Below are 19,927 nucleotides of genomic sequence, written 5' to 3' on the forward strand. Positions count from 1 at the left end.
AGTGCTGTTTCTTGCAATGACCTCTAACAGCACTGTCCCATTTAGCATCAGCCACACAGGGCACCCACTGCTTTTTTTCCTCTTTTGGCTAAATAAAACAAAGTTCTCAGTTCTTCTGTCATGTGCTGCCTTCGGTTATCTCCTGTTGAGTTTTATCCTCTTCTGTTTTTATTTCTCTTTATTTTTGTGTTTGAGAATACTTGGACTTTGCAAACGTTTTAAGGCCATCCTTTTTCGTGCTGTCAGATATCCTGTTCTCTGATGTCCTTTTTATTCCTTCTTGCTCTTTAATATTCCATATAACATCCAGGAGAGCCAGTTTGTGACTGCTGGAGCAAAATGGGCTTGCAAAGCTGGCTAAATTTAGATGCTTTATATGAGAAAGAGTTTGAAAAGTGATGGAATTGAAGTATGAGTAACACCTTCAGCGGGGAGCTTGTCTGGTTCGCTTGGAAGCAGCAGAACCAGAACAGCTTGGAGGAACTGAGTTTTTGGTGATAAATTTTCACTTCAGGAGCAGAGTGGGATGGGATGGACATTAAGTGCAGCTTCCCGGATGCCCAGAGGGTTAGAGAAGAGTGGTCACTTCTTATCTAGTGGTGTTGTGGTCTGAAGCTTAGGGGGAATGCTGGAAGGATTGAAGTAGTGGCTGAAAAAGTGATTTTAAGATTACAATTTGGCAATTTCATTTTTATTTCCCCAGTCAACCAGTGAAGGAACCTGATTTCTATGATCTTGACATCCTAGTTTCAAAATACAGTTCTGATTTGTTGAATATAAACATATATTTCAGAAAATTGTAATTACCATTCCTGCCACCAAATACATACATCCCTGCTAAAATAAAATAAGATAAAATATGTAGGTGCTAAAAAATTATCTGGGAGAGCATGCAAGTTGTTTAATTACTGTATAGCAATAAACCTGTTAGAGCTATCTCATTGGGATGTGGGTTCTGCATGCTACTATCATGAAAATAGCAGCACAAGATAGTTTATGTATTGAGAAATTCTGTTTTAGATGCCAAGCCTGATGGTTTTGGGGGGATGGGGAAGGCTTACCAGCTAGTTGTTAGCTAACAGCCTGCACCCAAGGGCAGACTGGCCAACAAGAAGAAATAAACAGTACCCCCTGACCTATATAAGACACTTTTTTTTTTTTTTAAGCAAAGAATGATAAAATATTTTTGTAAATTTTGAGACTGAAAGGCTGGTTTGTTTGTCTCAGAGCCTGCTGCTTAGCATTTAAGAATAGTTCTTTATCTTTCCCATTTAAGACCGTATTATTTTACAGAGCAGTGGGCGGTATCCAGCTTTACCCTGATACTGGCCAACTCCCAGCAAATTCTTACTGATATCAGAAGATCCAAGAAATTCCAAGAAATGGTCCTTGAAGAATCTGTTTTGTACCTCCAGTTAATGACTCTCCCCCCAAACCTTGTGGTGCTGGGGGTCTCAGCCTTCCTCACTGTCAGCTGGCTGATGTGGTGATCCTGCAGTCTCGCTGGCACAAAAAGCCTTTGTTTCCCAGCAACATTTTTCTTTTAAAGCTACTGAACTGCCTTGTGGATTTCTCCCTTCTCAATTTCTCTGGCCGTCAGCCGAATGCTGAGGGCTCAGTGCTGGAAGCAGCCCTGTCCCCCCCACGGCCTGGAGCTGCCAGCGGTCTTGCCACCGTTGGACCTTGGAGAACGGTGTATGAACATGGGGTGACTATGGAGTGAAGACATCAGACCTCTTGCACCTTTTTAGTATTTAGCATGTAAAATTTGCTGCTTTGTCTTCCAACAGCAACGTCCCCTCGAGTTTCCTCCGAGCTGGAGCAGGCCCGGCCCCAGACCAGTGGGGAAGAGGAGCTGCAGCTGCAGTTGGCGCTGGCCATGAGCCGGGAGGTGGCGGAGCAGGTCAGTGCCCGTGTAGGTTTCCCACGTGTTCATGCTTTCATAGTTACAACTACATGCCTCTCTTTGCAATGGCAGCTTGGCTTTGCTCCAGGTGGAATAGGGGGGAAAAAAAAAAAAAAAAAAGGCCGTTTTGGAAGGTGTTGCTCTTTCATTCTTTTTGTTTTCTTATTGTTCTTTTAAATCTCTTTTTTAAAGTAGCTATGGCCTTCGTGCTGTTGAGACTAGTGGAAGATGGCAGTCGCTTTGCAAGAAGACTTTGTTGTGTGGGAAGATGTTAATCATCACACTGCTGAAGGTGTTTTCAGTTAGGAAGAACTGAAAACATGATAGTCCTGAAAGCCTTCATTTAATGGGGCCAGCATATGAAATGCCAGTGAATTCTGATTAAAATGAATTTTTGAATGATCTGTTAATTCGGTAAGATCTGTCTGGAACAGAAGGGTGATCTAACACAGAGCTAGAATATATAAATAACTTACTCTAAAATAATATAGTTCCTAAACTATCACTCTTGTTACATTATTTTGTTAAGTCTCAAGAGGTTCATTCTGAATTTGGAGTAAATGCTGTAATTGTGGGTAAAGTTTATTGCAGTTAATATAGAATGAAGCTGTTGATTCTCAGCTCTGAGTGGGAATTCACATCTGCCATGCTGAGTGTCCGTAGTATTTTTAAATGCTTCCTGAAACAAGTGTAGTATACTGCTATATGTTCACATCAGGATCTCTGTGCTTTGAAAAGGAAGCTATCACCCTGTAAACTTTGTTGTTACTAAGCAATGAAGTTAAAAAGAAAAGTACTAATCATAATACCTCAGTAGAAATAGCTTAAAAAAACTGTGAGGGAAATGCCAGTTGTGGAGAGGGAAATGCCAGTTGTGGAGTAAGTCAACTTCTGAAAGACCAAGTGAAAGCAAAGCAAAGTACTTGCAATAGTTGAGTCTACCACCAATTTGGTAGTTGACAGATATTAAAAACCTACAAAATATGCATGGAATTGACTAGATTAATTCACTTGGATTTCTTTGTAGATCTGTCAGTTGCATCTGCTGCAGAGAGATGCTGACAAAAGCCAGCAAAAGTAGACTTTAAATCACTACACCCTTCAGCGCTGATTTGAATGTGAACACTGCATTTGTAGCTTCCCCATTAGGAGTAAAACAACACAAGGGTAGATTTCAAGCAGCAAAACGGACGTTGTAGTGGCAGCTCTTACGCTGCTGGCGTGGGGTCAGGCAGCTCCTGAGCTTTGTGAATCGCAGGAGCTCTGTTCTCCTGCTGGGTTGCAGATGAGTACAGGCAGTGAGGCCGGTGGTGCCGCGCGGGCTGTCCTGGCAGCGGGGCCGCACGCCGGAGGGAGCAGGCAGCACAGTCTAGGCTCATGGTCTATATCAACAGTGTTGATTTCCTTTGCAGGAGGAGCGCCTCAGACGCGGAGATGATCTGAGATTACAGATGGCTCTGGAGGAGAGTCGCAGAGACACAATTAAAATTCCCAAAAAGAAGGAGGTAGTGCCTTCAACTAAGAAATTCCCGGTTACGCTGCCAAAAGCTGAAATACAGTAACACAAAAATAGCTTAATACTGAGCATTTTTATGCTTTTGGGATTGCTTTGTTGTATAGCTTAAAACTTCTTCCACGCGGGTTAAATTTCAAAGTACTGGTCAATGCAGGTGTGTAAAAGGAGAAAAAAAAAATTGCTGCTTCGCTCATGGGTTTGTACTTCAGGTTGGTAATGCTCTTGATTAAAGCTCAGATTGTTCCTGCCCTCAGCATACTACTCTTCTGGACCTAATGGATGCCCTGCCCTCATCGGCACCAGCCCCACAGAAAACAGAGCCCTGGGGACCTCCTGCTGCTGTTGCAAACCAAACCGATCCCTGGGGAGGATCCACAGTTGCAGCTACTGCTTCTGACCCATGGCAATCGTTTGGTAAGAATGAACTTTGCCAGAAAGAGTATTTGTCTTAGAAGAGCTTGCCTTTTAATGTTGAACTTTTCCAGGTTTCTCAATAACAGTGCACAATGTCATGCTTGATAACAGCAATGGAGGATTAGTCCATTTTGGTTGCTTCCTGGACTCCAGAATTAACATTCCTCTTAACTCATTTTCAGGCAGAAACAAATGCAAGTTGCAATCCTTTCCATCTTTGTTAAGCAGCTGAGATTTTGTGTGCTCATTTTGAATCCTAAGAAAGGGGAGAAGAGTGAAGCTTTTATCTTCTCTTCGTGCAGCAAAAACAGCTCGTCTCACCCTGGGGAGATGCTCACGCTTTGGCTGCTAGTTGTGTCCAGTGTCATGGGTGTAGATTCTTGCCAGCATTTAGTGTAGTATAGTGCTTATGCAGGATGCTCTGGCTAGGAAGGCTGTAGCTCTGAATTGCCAAGTCTCGCTCCTAGGGAAATGGGGTGTGTGTACCATCAGAGTGAAATGGACTAAACTGTTGGAATTTATTTACTTACTAAAGAAAAATTGAAGTGACTCTCTTAAATAGTCTCAGTGTCTCACAAGTTTTTGATACAAAATTTGTGGAATTTCTTTCTGAAGGGAAAGATCCAGTGTTTCTCATGTTAAAGGGCAATAATTCCAGTTTTTGCACGTTTGCTGTATATGTACTTGTTTTGCTGCCCTTGCAGTCTCCCCGAGGACTTACTCCTTTGCTTTGGAAAGCTGATGGTTCCTCACAGCAGATGTTAAACTCTGTCTGTGGAATCACAGTTGAATCTATTTTTTGGTTGGCTTTGGATTACTATTGTGGGGGACGGGCAACAACTCTGCACGTTCTTGTGCAGGAGGACGGTTCTTCCTGAAGACTAACAGCTTAGTTCTGTCTGTTCTGCTTCAGACTGGTGTTTCCAGGAGCTCTGCCATGATGTGCTTCAGAGTTGTTTGTGTGAGGAGTCAGCGTGCTTCCCTCCGCAGTCGTGATGACAGTTTTGAAGTTTAATGCTGAAGTGCATTTGTTTTTCTCGTGGTGGCATTAAAGGCACCCACATAGCTGCTAGGACAACTGCAGCTCATTGTTTAAGTGCAATTTGTGACTCCGTTGGTGGAAAAACTGCAAGTGCAAAATTAGAACAAGTCAAAGTTTTGGGTGCCAATGTAATGGAAATTCGGTTTAATTTTGCATGATTAAAATACAAACAAAACCCACCTCCCTCCAGTTTTGTAGTCAATATATCACCCTCTGACAAGATTTTCCTTGCATCAGTTGCAGCTGTAGCATTTCCTCTCAGTGGCTCCCGACTTTATTAAGGCCATATAACAACCCCTTGTTCCAGCCTGCTGGTTGCTTGGCTCCCAAGGGCAGTCGTGGAGATGTGAGATTTATGAATTTGACTACTAATAAAAGAGTGACTCATTAAACAGTATTTCTCAAATCCTGCTTGTGCTTTGGCATTTCAGCAGAGATAATGGAAGCTAAGGGAAGGTATCTTCCTGAGTGCTCTCATTTTGTAAGCTTTCTTTATGAAGGAAGAGACTTTTTTTGAAAGCTTCCGTTTATGGGAAGCTCTGTCATTAGCATTTCTTGTGTGGCATCGCTTGTAACTCAGCACTGAGGGCAGATAAAGGAAATCTAAGTACTGGAGTGGGAATAGTTAGATTTATTTGGAGTATTTCCTGATCTGAAGCTGCAGCAAGGCTGTGGCACCTGTTGATGAAACAAAGACCAATATTGCAAATTGGATTTTGTACTGTGTGTGCAGTGCAGAACTGTGATAGAAAGGGTGGGGGGTTGTATGTACTTTTAATATATAAAGCAGTGTTGTGATTTGAAATCCTCAAGGTGGTTAAAGGCATCAGCTGTGTACTGCACGGGTAATTCTGTTCTTCTTTTGGATCGTACAGTTGTTTGCAGTAATTAAGCTATGTTTAATTAATTTAATTAAACTGTGTCCGAATTTCATTGGAAAAGGAAATGAATATTCATCTACTAAAAGAAAGCACAACCAGCTCAAGAAGCTGATGATATTTTTGTAAAGTAACAGTTTGGTGGAAAAGAATCTGACAACTGCTGTCTGCATTTTGCAGATCTTTGTTCGAGTCTTAATGTTACTTATTTCCTATCTTTCACAGAGGCTTTTTAGAAACCTTCTGTGTGTGAGTTCATAAGTATCCCCTGTGTTGTAAATTGCTGCAAGTCAGATATTCTCTGTTGAGATGACAAGTTCTGCAGCAAAAGCTAGTTTGTTTTCTTGTTGGAACTGCAGGTCTTTTAAAATTCAGTTTCAGATGGGTGCTTAGTGTTATTCATCTGTCTCCTACTGAACTTAGTTTGCTTATTTCTTCTGCACGTGTAATATAGATGCTGAGCCTTGATTGGTGTTCCTAATATTGAGTTGCTTCACCTTTTTGTGTTTAGCATTAGTAGGCAATAACGGCTGATAAATGAGAGTTTGATCTCCTAGGAAAGCTTTCCAAAGGGAACCTGCACTGACTTGTGTTGCTGCTGGCTTTTTTTGCAGGTGCCAAACCAGCTGCTTCTGTTGACCCATGGGCAGCACCAGCAGGATCTGCAACTCAGTCTCTGTCCAAAAATGTTGACCCGTGGGCTCCTGCTCAGCCATCTTCTACTGCAGCAAAATCTTCGGTGGATCCCTGGGGACCAGCACCTGCAAACAAACCCCTCTCTACTTCTGGTGAGCAATCGTTTCATTCCATGTGTGTTTTATTTGAGTAAAAAGTGAAATCTGAGTGACCTTTTATTTCTAGTATTGCTTAGTTAAATAATGTGCTGAACAATTTGCAGTGGTGTTCTTTGAAATAAACAGGAGTTACTATAGCTAGCAGCAAAAAGAACTTCAGATATGATTAACTTGAAGCTCTGAGTTTCTTAGTACTCTCTTACATTCTTCTATTAGTATGTGTGGATGCATGCTGAGCTGTTCTGACTGCTGCTGCCGTTGCATTTTTAAATGAGTTTTATTTTTAATTAGACAAGGACTTAATTTCTGGAAATGAATGTTGCTATAATTTTACCTTTCACCATGATAAATAGCCGTGCAGATGGATGTCTCTGCTGACATAGACTGACAGGTGAAGCAGCTCCACACGCTGAGATTTTTAGAGGCGCAAATTAAGGTTTGTTGCTTCAGACTGAGGGTGTCAAATCTGCTCCTAAACTGTTGCGCAGCAAGATCAAGAAGGTGCTGATACAATTGTCTGTTCGTGCTCTGTAACTAATGCAGCCTTGATGAGTCTTAGTACCTGGAATTTCCGTATTGGCACCGTGGCTAAATACATCCGAAATGCGTTTCTGCCATTCATCCCAGTGCTTAACCAGCAAAGGAGTCACAAAGCGGATATTGTGAAAAGTTGTCTAACATACTTTTGCCTTGGCTAAGGAATATAAGTGGATCATTATGGGATTGTTTAGCTGTGGTGATCATTCCTTTTAAGTTTTTCTGTTATGTAGAATCTTGCTTGTTCTCTTTCTCGTTGGTTTTTGTTTTTGTTGTTGTCTTTTTGTGCTGTTTACGGAGCCGAGATCTGTACCCATGTTTGCTTGAAATGTTTTGGAGGTTAAAACTAACTTAAAAATGAAAAAAACCATTCTGGTGAATGCAAAAAGAAAAAGCAAATGTCAAAGATTTTCAGTAGTGTGATTGCTGTTCATTTAGGTGTGGCTTTTATTCCCCATTTTGAGGCAGGGGTGTGTCTACATTTTGAAGATGTTTTGTTTTCATTTGTTGCAACTGATTGCCGAGTTTTAGTGTTCAGCCAACAGAGCCTCACCATCTCTAGGTGGTGCTGATAACTTCGACTATTGCATTCCTCCTCCCTTTAAGTAAAATCTGAACTTACAGTGACACTACGTTGGTGTTTAGAAGCATATTCAGAAGTGTATTTTTCTTGATTAACACACTCCAGAGTTTGGGCTGTGAAATCGTTGCTGTCTCTTCTTCCACAGCAATCCTTGCCTGCCTGGGCCTCCCTAAGTGCAGGCATGCAATAAAAACCCAGCGTGCTAAGGTGTGCATTACATTGTGATTAAAAGCACGTTGCTATGAGTCATTCAGCTGATAATGTGAGGAGAATTCTCTGCCATTATCCTTCTCCTTGATCCTTCATATGAGTAGGAGCTCTCTGGCTGCTCTGAACTGCTGCCCTAGGACCCGACAGAGTGGCTTCCTGGTAACACAAGTGGCTGGAAATTGCTTTTGGTAGGATGGGATGTGTGATGCAATCAAAGATCTGCTAATGACAGAGCTCTCTTGCTGTTTTGAACAGGAAGTACATCTTTTGACCTCTTCAGTAATTTGAATGGTACAGTTAAAGATGATTTTTCTGAATTCGACACACTTCGAACTTCCAAAAAGCCAGGTATGGATTAAATCCTTAGCACGCAGACAACTTGGGTATAGTCTCAACAACAACTGTGTTTCTTCTTGAATTTTATGTAAAAAAGTGGAACCTCATTGCCTTTCACGTAAGCAAAGATTAAAGCTGGTGATAGTGCATCTGTAAGGGCTTGTTAACGCATGAGCTCATGGGGAGTTGGCTTCTGGCCTTGTGAGCCACAGAACTTTACTCTGCAACCTTTTGCTGGGTCAGCCCAGAGATTTGCTTGGCTTCTGTATTTGTGGCGTCCGACGTTTGGAGTATGGTTTGTATGGTCAAACAGAACCACTAAATTTCTCAGATCTATAAGTTACGTACAATGTGTGATGATGGTAGGAAAATGAGGAAATATGCTTCTATGAATGCTTTAGGGTGTTTTTTTTTGTTTTTGTTTTTAAATGTTGTTATTTGATAGTTACTAAGTAAATACTGCCAAACCATAGCATGTGTGTGCTTTGATAATTTGTACTATAAGGAAGATTCTGACTGAAGTGCTGGTGACCAAGTCAAAACTGGGGTGGGCTTCTTCAACACAAGGAGAAAACGTGAGTGAAATCTGCTTACAAAGGGCACAGCAGTGGGGTGCTGCAGGGGCAGAAATGGAAGCTTTTGAGTGTTTTTTTCCTTGGAAATTCCTAGTTGCAACATAGTTACAGGAATATTCACCAGGGCAAATTGGGCAGGGTATTCTGAAGAGCACTGCAACTCTTACTGTAGCGTCTTTATACTCTCCTAAGTAACAGTTAAAGTGTGTATCTGCTTGCATACAAAGGGTGTTGTGTGTTCTTGAACGTTTAAAGGTGACCTATATGAATATTAGATTTTAAAATATTTCCCTTGTCAGAGACTTCAGGGTTTTCTTTGCTTGATTATGTAATCAATGAGAAGTGTTGTTTGTCTCTTTATGTTGTTACAGCTGAATCAGGTTCCACTTTGCCATCTCAGCATAGCGGTACCACAAGTCCTGATCTCTTTGATTCCCAACACTCAAGCATGACATCAGGCAAACAGAGCGCAGCTCGGAAAACCCCCGAGTCTTTTTTGGGCCCCAATGCTGCTCTGGTGAACCTGGATTCACTGGTGTCTAAGCCACCACAACCTGTAACTTCGCTGAATCCATTCTTGGCACCAGGTCTGTTTCTGCACATTCCTTCAGTTATTTTATCTTTCCTATAGGAAAACTCTGCATAACTCATTCCCATTTGGTTTAATGTAAGCCATTTTTGGCTTGTTTTTCTTGATTGTTTCAGCCAGCAGATCATGACTGGGAGCAGAAGGGTGGGACAGCGTGGTTTCTAGGCGTGCTGCCGTTGAAAGCCTAGAGTTTCTACCCCTGTGCCTGCAGCTGATCTGTTGGGCTAGTGTTTTGTTCAAGCAGCCTTTCTTCCACTTTTGCACTTGCTCTCTTAAAAGCATCTGAGTTTTGGTTATTAAAAATGTCTGAGCTAAAACTGACTGATTGTCAGAACAGGTAAGACGTGAACATGTGCCACCAGAGAATCTGCTGGGAGAGTGGTAGGTGGGTAGATTCTTATGGCAAGCCTTTTTCCTACTGATGCTCAACAAATTAGTACCTCTGACTCCAACTTAGGTTCCAAGTATATTCTGATAGGCTGCTGGTGTTAGGATGTCTGTAGGCTAGCATGGTAACCCAGTTTTGATCAAAATACACTCAGTGTTACCCTGTTGTTAAGTGAACCTTTATTTTGAGTGAACTCAGAAGGTGGCAGTAAACGTTTGGAAGATGTATGTATTTTGAAAAGCTACTCATATGCACTGAAATTTCTGTGTGACGCTGGTGTGATGAAATACTTGAAAATGGTATTTCAGTATCTATTTTCTTCACTTTTCTGGCAGGGGAAAAAAAAAAAGAAACAACACAGTTTGTTAAACTTCTCAAGTAAAAAAAAAAAAAGGCCGCAATTCTGAGGAACTTGGCAATGCTTAACCAGAAAAAATCTCTGCCATTACCAGTTACTACAAAAAGTTTGTGAGGGGTCACTGGGCCATCCAAATAACACTGTGCATATACGGTAAAAGGAATTTGTAGTGTTGGCAGCAGCCCAAAAAACCTCAAATGCTGGGAAAGTCATTCTCTGCTTTTTCTAGCACCGCTGTAATTCGGAAACAACTTGTTTACTTTATGAATTCTTGTCAAAGCTCAGTGCCAGAAACATGTACAGTTTATAAATGGAGTTAACTGGAAGAAATCCTGAAGATCTGCAGTAGCTAGATTGCAGAAAGGGAGTAGAAATAGCCTTTTAAAAGCAAATTTTAAGGTGTTTTTTTTTTTAATTAAATAATCTCATAGGTAGTCGTGTTTGACGTTATTGATTTAGAACCTGTTACTTCTGTTATTGTCATCAAAAGTGGAAACAGTTGGTCAGTAAATGAACATTCTGTGGTGTAGTGGGCTGAATGAAACAGACTGTGTTTGTGCACCAGCCTGCTGAGTGGCATCCGCTGGGTGATTTGGGATTGGGAGCATGTCCGAAAGGTGCATTCTTTGCTGGAAAAGGTGATCTCCAAAACCTCAGCATTTATGGAGGTGCGATCTTCTTTCCTCTTCCCCCTTCTCTCAAAACCAGGTGCAGCTACAGCACCAACTCCAATCAACCCCTTCCAAGTGAATCAGCCTCAGCCACTCACTCTAAATCAGATGAGAGCAAGTCCTGTGATGGGAACCAGTCCTTCTTTCAGTGCTGTGCCACCAATAAGCATGGAGCCAATACCTCTGTCTTCCATGGCCCCAGTGCCTGTGGGAATGGCACCGATACCAGCTATGGGCACTGTGGCATCCATAACAAGGATGGGCCAGGGGATGAACGTGAGCATTGCAGGATCAATGACCCAACCTCTTCACAGTACAGGAATCCCTCCGTCAGCATCCCAGTCTACAAATACAACTAACCCTTTTCTCCTATAAAGACCCAATTAAAGGAACTTTCTTTTCATAGTGTTTCCAGGCTGAAGTCTCTACAGCGAAACAAACGTGGCCTGTGTGGACTGAATGGTGTGTAAGAGACTTGGAAGTAGATTTGCAGTTTACAGTTATGATCTTTGAAGAGTTGTCTCTACTTACCAGTTAATCTAAATCTAGTCTTTGCTACAGATGGTACCTTACTTTGGCTTGTTGAGCATTATGTGAAATGTTCAGACTTTTCACCAAAGTTAGATTCTGCCCATTTTGTTACTTTGTTAATCATTTCAATACACTTTCTAGGGAGAACCTGCCATTTTAAACTCCGTTGGCTGTTTTGTAGATGTCAGATGATGTGCTGGATCCTGAAATTACTATTTACCTGCATCTGTCACTTCCTATGCCCATATGATAGACCTGAGATTCAGAGTGCTAGTGAATGTTTTGCACATAACTGTACACAGTTCTAGACTGTTGGTTCACCCATAGTCCTTACTCTTAGAAGAGAATGATTCGGAGGGCCCAGGTGGCTGGTTTTTATGCATTAAACATTGCAACGCAAAATCGCACTGCTTTGGTATCAGAGGTCTGACTGAGAAAGCAAGCTTGTCTCAAAAGGAAAAAGCAGACAAAAAACCCAAGAACATTCGCAAGTTGTCAAGTATAACGTGTGCTGTTGTATGCAGTGTTGAATTTGTACACTACTCTAAGGACTCCTGAGGAACTCTCTGTGAGTGGCATGCTGCACTCGTGCTGAGTGAGTGTCCTGCTCTGTGCTTGTCCAGTACCAGCTTCGTTTGGAAGTTATGTGTATTTTGTTTTTATTTGACTTACAATGTGAGTTGAAAGAAAAAAAGAAATACAGTGGGACAACTTTGAATTCAATTTCACCGTGGCAAGCTTTAAAACTAATTCAGGCTTAACCTTGCTATATGCAGTTACTCTTGTATACTTTTGCACATATTTTGTTTAGTACAGTTTCATATTTGAGTTTGCAGAGTTACCTGATAGTCCTTTTTTTGCTAATTTTTATAATGTGGTTCTTATTTAACTGTCTGGTTTTGATAGATTTATCAAGTCTGGCTGAAAAATTAAGATATTGGCAAATGTCATTTTTATGGTTTTAATGCCCTCTTATTTATGGTTTTAGCTCTTCGTTTCTGTAAAGAGAGTTTAAAAGGGAAGATTAACACTAAAATATTTTACTTTTAAATGAAGTATTCATAATGCAGTTCAAAACAAATTCTCGTGACTAATTATTTTTAGATGAATTGAATTTGAACATAACGTGATTTAAGACTACATTAAAAAGAACAAACACTAAAGTCTCCTTTCCCTTGGTTTGTTCCCGTTTTCCGATGACCAGGACGGCCTTCGCAAAGATCAGCAGAGAGGCTGGTGTTTTTTCTTTCTTCTTAAGATGTTTAAAGTTCTAATGTACAAACACAGCTCATTAATTGTATGGACTAATTTTTTCTTAATGAAAGGTGCGCTCCATATTAATAACTGGTTGCATTTACTCACTGTAAGCTGAACTATACATTTTAACTTGCATGTCTGGACTCATCAGCACTAAACCACACTCAGGTTTCAACCCGTGTCTCTGGTGCAGACCTGGCTGCTCAGAGTGGCAGTGCTCTGAGCTCTGCTTTTGCAAGCAATGCAAACATGTGCAGAGAGTGTGGAAGGGTTGTCCCAGCGCTTGCTCCTGCCTCGAGGGCATCTCCGAATGAACTGATGCATCTTGGTGGCCTTTCCCTAATTAGAAGGACAGAAAAAAAAAAAAAAAAGCTGGAAGTGATTGCCAGTTTCATGTCTTGGTGTAGTGATGCTGAGTGGGACGGTCCTAGGGTGCTGCAGAGGGAAGGGCTGGCTGCTGGTTGTATCTTGTGGTGGGAAGGGAGGCTGAAAGACTATCAAATCTAGGGTACAATCACAGAGTTTAGCTGTGTAGGTCAGTGTAGCTCTATTAGTAGACGGAATGCTAAGCGTGTGGATGTTTCTATGCAGATTGTTCTATCCTCTTGATACTAATGGATTTGCAAGTAGGATTCAGAATATTCATCTGCTCTTGTTTTCGTAGAAGAGGAAAAAAGAATGACTGTCCACACCCAGTATGTCTTTTTAAAAAACAAAACAAAAAACATTCATGTTGCCTTTCAGAATAAGGAAAAAATACTTTACTTTTTTGTTGTTGCTGAAGTTATTGAAAAGTTTAGACCAGGAAGGGTGTGATTCTTGCAGATGAGGGGGAAGTGCTTTCCAATGGATCTGTGGCAAGATTTATCTCTCGTTATTTTTCCAGTTCAGTTTTATCATCAGTGAAATTGAGGTCACTTGATGTTTTTTTTCCCTTAGTCAGTCCCTTGAATGCATTTGTGACAGCTAGATGGGGCGTTATCTATTCAGCCAAGCAGTTCTAATCACAGCCTCTCATTTAACACTAGGTAACTGTTTTCCGAGGCCAGGTGGGGTTGATAGTATGTAAAACTATGAAGTCATCTGTAGTTCAGAATAATGATCTGTCACCGTGAATTGATCCAAATGCGACGCTGGTCTGGTGGGGAGCTCTGGCTTAATGAAACTGCTGAATGGCAAATTGCTGCTTTCACCAAGCCACTTCTGCAAGAGCCGCATCGCTTTCCCACCGCGCGGAGATGCACATCGCAGCAGTCTGTGGCAAGGAACACGGAGCAGTGGTGCTGCAGGGCTGAGGGCTCTGCCCTGCTGACATCTCAGCCTGGAGCCGTGGCTCTGCCCCTGTCTTGCTGAAGCTTCAGCTGTGTCCAGAAGGGTGAATCCATTTCCTGAGAGTGTATCTGCTCCTCAGAATACTCCTTCCCCCTCCCCTACTCCACCTCTTCCTGCATGGGGGATGTATGTGCATCTGATCGTGTCTGCTCTGGCCTGTTTCTCCAAATGCATTTCCCTCTTCCCCTTCTTTTTCTCACTTGCAGATATTAAAAGTGCTTTTGATTTTTTTAAAAAAATGTTAGTATCCCAGAATAGCCTTACTGGTCAAATTGACCAAAGATAAAGTGTTAATTATTTTGTAAAAAGAAAAAAAAAAAAACTTGGCATAATTTTAAACCCAAAATAAGCTCAGTTATTTATTCAGTTTTATACTATATAGAAACTAAACTACATTGAGGGGACAGGGAAGGAAAACCGTGGTGGGTTGTGGTGTTTACAGTCTTTTTGAAGTCCCGTAGCTAAGACAACTATTGTTATCCATCTTCCCTTTTGCTGTTACAGTTTCTAATGTGTACTGTATGTATTAATATTGCACAGATTGTGGAGAAATATATGGTTTATTTTTCACAGCAGAATCTCACAAGACTCACTTCCTTTACAAGTGTTACAATTTAAATATTTACCAAACTGTTTTCATAATACTGGGAGCCGGCTGCTTTTTATGAATTTGTGCTGACTATTGACATTATTTACTGTATAAATAATTTATCATTTGTACTATTGTATCATAATGTCTGTATCTTTGTGTCATTTTTCCCGAGCGATGTCACGAATGTGATATTTAATAATGCCATCAGAATAGTGAAAAGACGAGGGGTTTGTAGGTGACTGGTCAGAATTAAAATTGTATTGCTTATATTCCAGCCGTGTTGCTTTTTCCAGACTCTGCGTAGTGTTTGTATCCTGTTCCAAACTGGTTGCTGCCGTGCTTGGTTTAGTTTTCAAGGAAGTTGATGGGTTGGTTGAGATGATGTAGGTTTGTGCTTGAAAGTCCGAGGCTCTAGGAGAAATCTGATGGTTATTGAGAGTGATGCTGCTTGTATCTTGTCAATGTGATTCCTTCAATGAATTCATGGCTTTCCTGGGGCAAGCCTGCTTTTGCTATGAGAAAGGAGGGTTTCTTACAGACCACTTTAAATTCAGAACCAGTTGAGACCTTACTAACTCAATAAAAATGGAAGACTTGCGTTGCAGGTGACTGAATTGCTTCTTTAAACCACATCACCGTTCAAACAGCATTTTTAGAGGAATGATAAGCTACTTTCCCTGCAGAGGCTTCAGTATTTATGTGGAGTCAGAGGGCTGGGGAGAACTTCACTTGTGAAGCCAGTCATTCATGGAATAAGGGCTGGGGGAACTGTGACAGAACTGACTTCTGGAGCCTTTGTCTCCTGTTTTGCCTTCAAACAAAAGGTTCAGCCTCGCCCTTCCTGCAGCCTTCAATGCAGTTCCTCTGTGCCTTCAATGCAGCTGCCCTGTGCTGGGCAGCGGAGAGCTTGCCTTCAGCTGGGAGGTGATTTCTGCTTCTAATTTGGGATGGTTTAAATGGAAAGTACTTCATTATCAGGCTATTTCAAGAGCTGCCTCTCCAGAGTTCCCCAGTTTTCCTGTAGCTGTGCTTTGCTGCCGATTGGCAGCAAAGACTTAGCAGCAATCAGATAATTTCTAGTGCTGAAGCTGCAGTGGTGCTAGAGACCTGGCAGCTGGCGAGGCGGGCGTGGAAAGAAGCATCAGGTCTGTGAACGACTCAGTTTTGGATTTGTGGCACAGAGCTTGCTGTGGGTGTTTCACAAAGCCACCGCTTCTGTAGCGCTCCAGTTTCCCTGGAGAGCGAGTTTGCCTCTGGTCAGGTCTTTAATTCATTTTGCTTCTGTTTTGGGGCCTGAAAGGAAGAGAGAGAAACTTCTGTTGCCACAGATGACAGCCAAAACACCTTCTGATTTCTGTAGCTCTCATTTTTACAGACGGATGTTCTGTGGCTCACGTTCTGCTCCTGTGCAGAACGGTTCCTCTCTGTGCCTGTGCCATATTACTGCTCCTCTGGCCGTTCTGAGTGATCACTGCTGCTTCACTCTTCTTTCTCTGGCCTCTTGAAATTGCATGTATTTTGGAAGTAATGCTGCTTGCTACAGGAAAGATTTCAGAAAGGTTAGAAATGGAAACTTTTGTGGTGACTTTATAAAACCCTTCATAAAGAGCCGAGTACTGCAGCCTGTTGTGAGCCAAGGGACTGTTGGAGGAGGGCAGAGCTGATAATGCTGCTGGGAGAGATTGTGGCTGTGCCTGTGCTTCCTCTGACCTTGGGCAGGCTGCCTTCTCCCTGCCACAGGCTTCCTCTTCCTCTTCTGTGAATCAGGGTGGTATTTGCCTGCTTCTGGGGAGGAAGAGGGCTATCTGGATGAAGTATTGTCTAGAGGCTTGCCCTGCCAGCAGTGCCAAGTATTTCTGCTGAGTGTGTACATTGCCACTACCTCTTGTTTGTCTTGGGTTGCGAGTGGTGCAAGCTTTGCTCTTCCGCTCATTTTCAGTGAACTGTGGGGAAATGCTTGTGGCCAGCTTGTGCTCTGGCTTTGGCAAGACTTCTGCAACTGCCTGCAATCCACTTTTCTGAGAACCAGATTTGATTTAGGTAGTCCCCCCTGCTAAAAACTTCCGCTTTCTAAAAAACATAGCTATTGTCTGCCTTCCAGGTAATGTCCTCTCTGTATTTTGAACTGGGACACAAACGAACATTGATTTTTGTAAGGACAGCAGATGGTTTTGGAGCTCAGGGTTATAAATAACTGAGAGCCAGTGTTATGTATGGTGGTAGCAATCCAGTCTCTCAGTGTCAATTGATTATACCCTCTAATTGTTGAAGACTTAAGGTTTCAACGATTAGAAATGCCCCCTCTCTGTTCCCTTTGGTGCCTTAAACTTCCCTGCTCGTTACATATTAGGGTGGCTAATTGGCAGTAGTGTGGTGATTAATAGGGATTGGAAGCTTACCAGTGTAACACAACCAGTGGGTACAGCTTTCAGTCATGAGCGAGCCATGCTTGCTGGTGGCGTCCTCACTCAGTGGCACAACTGCTGGTTAGGGAATGCATGGAAACAAACAAACGTTGTTGAAGTGCAAGGTCTTTCTAATGCATCTGAACATCTCCACAGCCAGCAACTGTGGTGCAGAGCGCAGGCACTTGGCCTCCTTTTGCAGAGGGAGCAGATAGACTGCAGGTCACAGTGCACGATGCAAGCAGCCTGGGTGCATTACTGATCTGATCTCAATGCTTGTGCCACTGGTTGAGCAATTGCATTCCCATCCTCAGGTGAAAAAATCAATGCTATTTCAAGTAGCTGGATTAAAGCAGTAGTAGAGGTGGAATTTGTTTTCTCAGCATGGATCCTGTAGAAATCAGTGGGGTCTCTGGTTTTCTGTAAGGGCTTTTTGGGTGGGGAATGGAAGTCAGAGAGGTAGCCAAGCTGAAGGGAACCAGCTTTGACTTGGTGTAATGGTGTATTACCTGGGAGACCTTGGACTGGCTGGTATTGTGTTGAGGGGGTGGTGTTTTATTTTTTTCTCTTTTTTTTTTAATATATCTTCATCAGCAAGTCTAACACTAAATGTAGTGATATTCTCTGAGGCGAATTTGGATACTTAAATATCTTGACCTGAATAGAGGTATAAAAATAGAAGCCTGCTGCATCTAGATGCTTCTGCTAATCTTCCTGCTGAAGGACAAGAGACCAAAATGCTTGCATCCAGCAGGGAAAGTCTCCTGTTCTCACTCTACTGTTGCAGCACGGCCTTCATCCTGGCTTCAGTGGCCAAAAGATGCTTTCTAATGTCTGTGCTCCAAAGATGGCTAGGTCCTAGAAACGTATCATCGCAGACCTTGAGTACAAGGGATGCTCTGGAGCCATCCTGCACAGGCTCTGCTCGGTGCCATCTACCAGTGCTGCTGGGGAAATGGAAAAGGGAGTCCTGGCATGATGTTGCCAGGCCCATGTGGGCCAGTGATAGGGCTGGGCAGAATTGAGCTGAAACTCTTGACTTTCAATCTGTTTTGTACCTCAGGAGGCTCCTCTTCTGTAACCAGCACTGCTGCAGGGAAGCACTTGTCAGCTTGAATCTGTCTGCAAGGCACTCATTTTCAGATGGGGATAATTTCTAGCTGCTGCATTACTGCTGTTGCAAAACAGCCTCAGCAACCTGAGGACCAAGGCAGCTGGCACCACAGCATGGAGCAGTTCTCCATGGGAGCATGACTCAGGTGTCCTTCACACAGTGCTATTAGCTAACTGTCATTAGAGATCTCTAACATCCTCCTCAGAACTGCCACGAGAGGGCAGGAGCTGATGTTGCTGTTTCTGGTTTTGGTAGAGCTGCAAAGAAATTTCTGACAGGTTTTCAAGTCAGTGTTCAGACCACATCCTTTGCTGCTTCCTTCCAGGGCAGCTTCCACCTTGTGGCAGGAAAGCTCTCCCACAACACAAGGACAGTTGGTCCTGAGCCCTCTCCACAGGGGGATTGTTTCCAGGTGAAGTTTGATCTGTTCCCTGCTCTGTGTGGAGCCGCAAGAACCTCCATCCTCTCTATTGTTTTTGGTATTGTCTGCCTGGCAAGAATGCTGGGGGGGACTGTATTTATTGGGATCTGCATGTTCACTAAAAATCCCCCATGTGCTCTGTCAGTGCTGTGTTAGAGTGCAGCAGCTGCTGTGCTAGCACTCACATCCCCACCACCTGCAGAGTAGCTGAACACAAGTTCCAAATAAGCAGGAAAAACTCTTTATGTGGAATTAAGAGGTTAATGGCCAATTTCACTGTCTGGGAGAGATTTAAGTGGAACAAAGCAGAGGCTGCAGTGCCAGCTGACAGCTTTGTACAACCATCTGTCTTACAAGCACTGGGAACTTCAGTCCAGGGTTGGAGAAGGGAGAACGATTAAGTAGTAAATGAGGAGGGTGGGAACAGCTGCCTGGAACATGGAAGAAAGGAAATTACTTCAGGCCTCCACTATAACTTTTTTTTTTTCCCCTGGGTTTTGGCTGTTCTCAAAGCATGGGTTCTTTAACCTTTCATATATTAACAGCAACTGCAGTGAACACTTACAGATCGTAAATCCCTTCCTTATTAATGTCAGCCACAGCATCGCATCTCTGTTTTTTTGTCATGAGAGCAGAGAATCCCTCCAGTGTGAAACAGCTGCAAACCCTCTGCCATGGCTGAGTAGCAGAGACTTAAAACTGAGAAAGTTGTCCAGAAAATCATAATGGCAACAGCAAGCCTGCCTCTGGGACAAGAACATGTTTATTAGATAGATCAACAGTCATCTTTTTGAAGAAATAGATGGCATTGAACTCAGGAAGCTGTTATTGAAAACATCATCCCCACATGTGCCACTGCATAAGGAGCAGACTGCATCAGTCTGAAGAGTTCCTACAGCAAAGCCTCCATGCACTAAACATATTTTAAGACCTTTCAACCAGGTATCACTTCAGATGGTAGCACAGTGTGAAGCTGTATGCAGGTAAATTCACTGCAGCCCTCTGGGCATGGAGTTTCGACTTCATCTGCTTTCAACTGTATTTTTTCATGAGTAGAATCTCTGTTGTGCAGTTGTGCTCCGATTAGAATGGGGGCAGGTAATTGTACTCAAGGGAAAAGATATTTGAGCAGTGGTAGCTGGTGATGTCTGTGTGTTCCAGGTCTTTCACACACAGCTATTTATCCTGCTACTGTCAATAACTGCTTCCAAAATACTTTTGAAAAGGAAAGAAAATTCCTCACATCTCTTCTGAGCCAGCAGGAAATACTTACTAATATTGATTCCATTGTGACTCAGCTGAGAGATTACAACAGTTGCCAAAACAACTGGTTTTACACTTCTAGTAAAGGGATCCACCAACAAAAACATGCCAGGATAAAAGCACAGAGATGAAAAAGATCTGCAATCCCATTTGGAGAAGTATTTCTCAGTATTACAAAAGATGCAAATGCTCACAATAAAATCCCAGTGCTCCTG

At 42.5% G+C, this 19,927-nt stretch overlaps 1 protein-coding gene across 5 annotated transcripts in view; it reads left to right on the forward strand.

The window, feature by feature from the left end:
- EPN2 (epsin 2) overlaps positions 1–14,778 on the forward strand; it is a 40,006-nt gene extending 25,228 nt beyond the window's left edge. For 2 of the 5 annotated variants that reach the window (XM_085237783.1, XM_085237784.1), the window contains 7 exons: positions 1,791–1,915; positions 3,319–3,411; positions 3,677–3,836; positions 6,371–6,544; positions 8,136–8,228; positions 9,163–9,378; positions 10,835–14,778. In XM_085237783.1, coding sequence (XP_085093909.1) covers positions 1,791–1,915; positions 3,319–3,411; positions 3,677–3,836; positions 6,371–6,544; positions 8,136–8,228; positions 9,163–9,378; positions 10,835–11,172 — 1,199 coding nt within the window. In that variant the 3' untranslated portion in view covers positions 11,173–14,778. The other 3 variants (XM_085237785.1, XM_085237787.1, XM_085237786.1) reach the window with 3 other exon arrangements.
- The last annotated feature ends 5,149 nt before the right edge of the window (positions 14,779–19,927 follow it).

This window comes from Meleagris gallopavo, chromosome 16 (genome assembly GCF_905368555.1).
Source record: "Meleagris gallopavo chromosome 16, MGAL_WU_HG_1.1, whole genome shotgun sequence".
Lineage (NCBI taxonomy): Eukaryota > Metazoa > Chordata > Aves > Galliformes > Phasianidae > Meleagris > Meleagris gallopavo.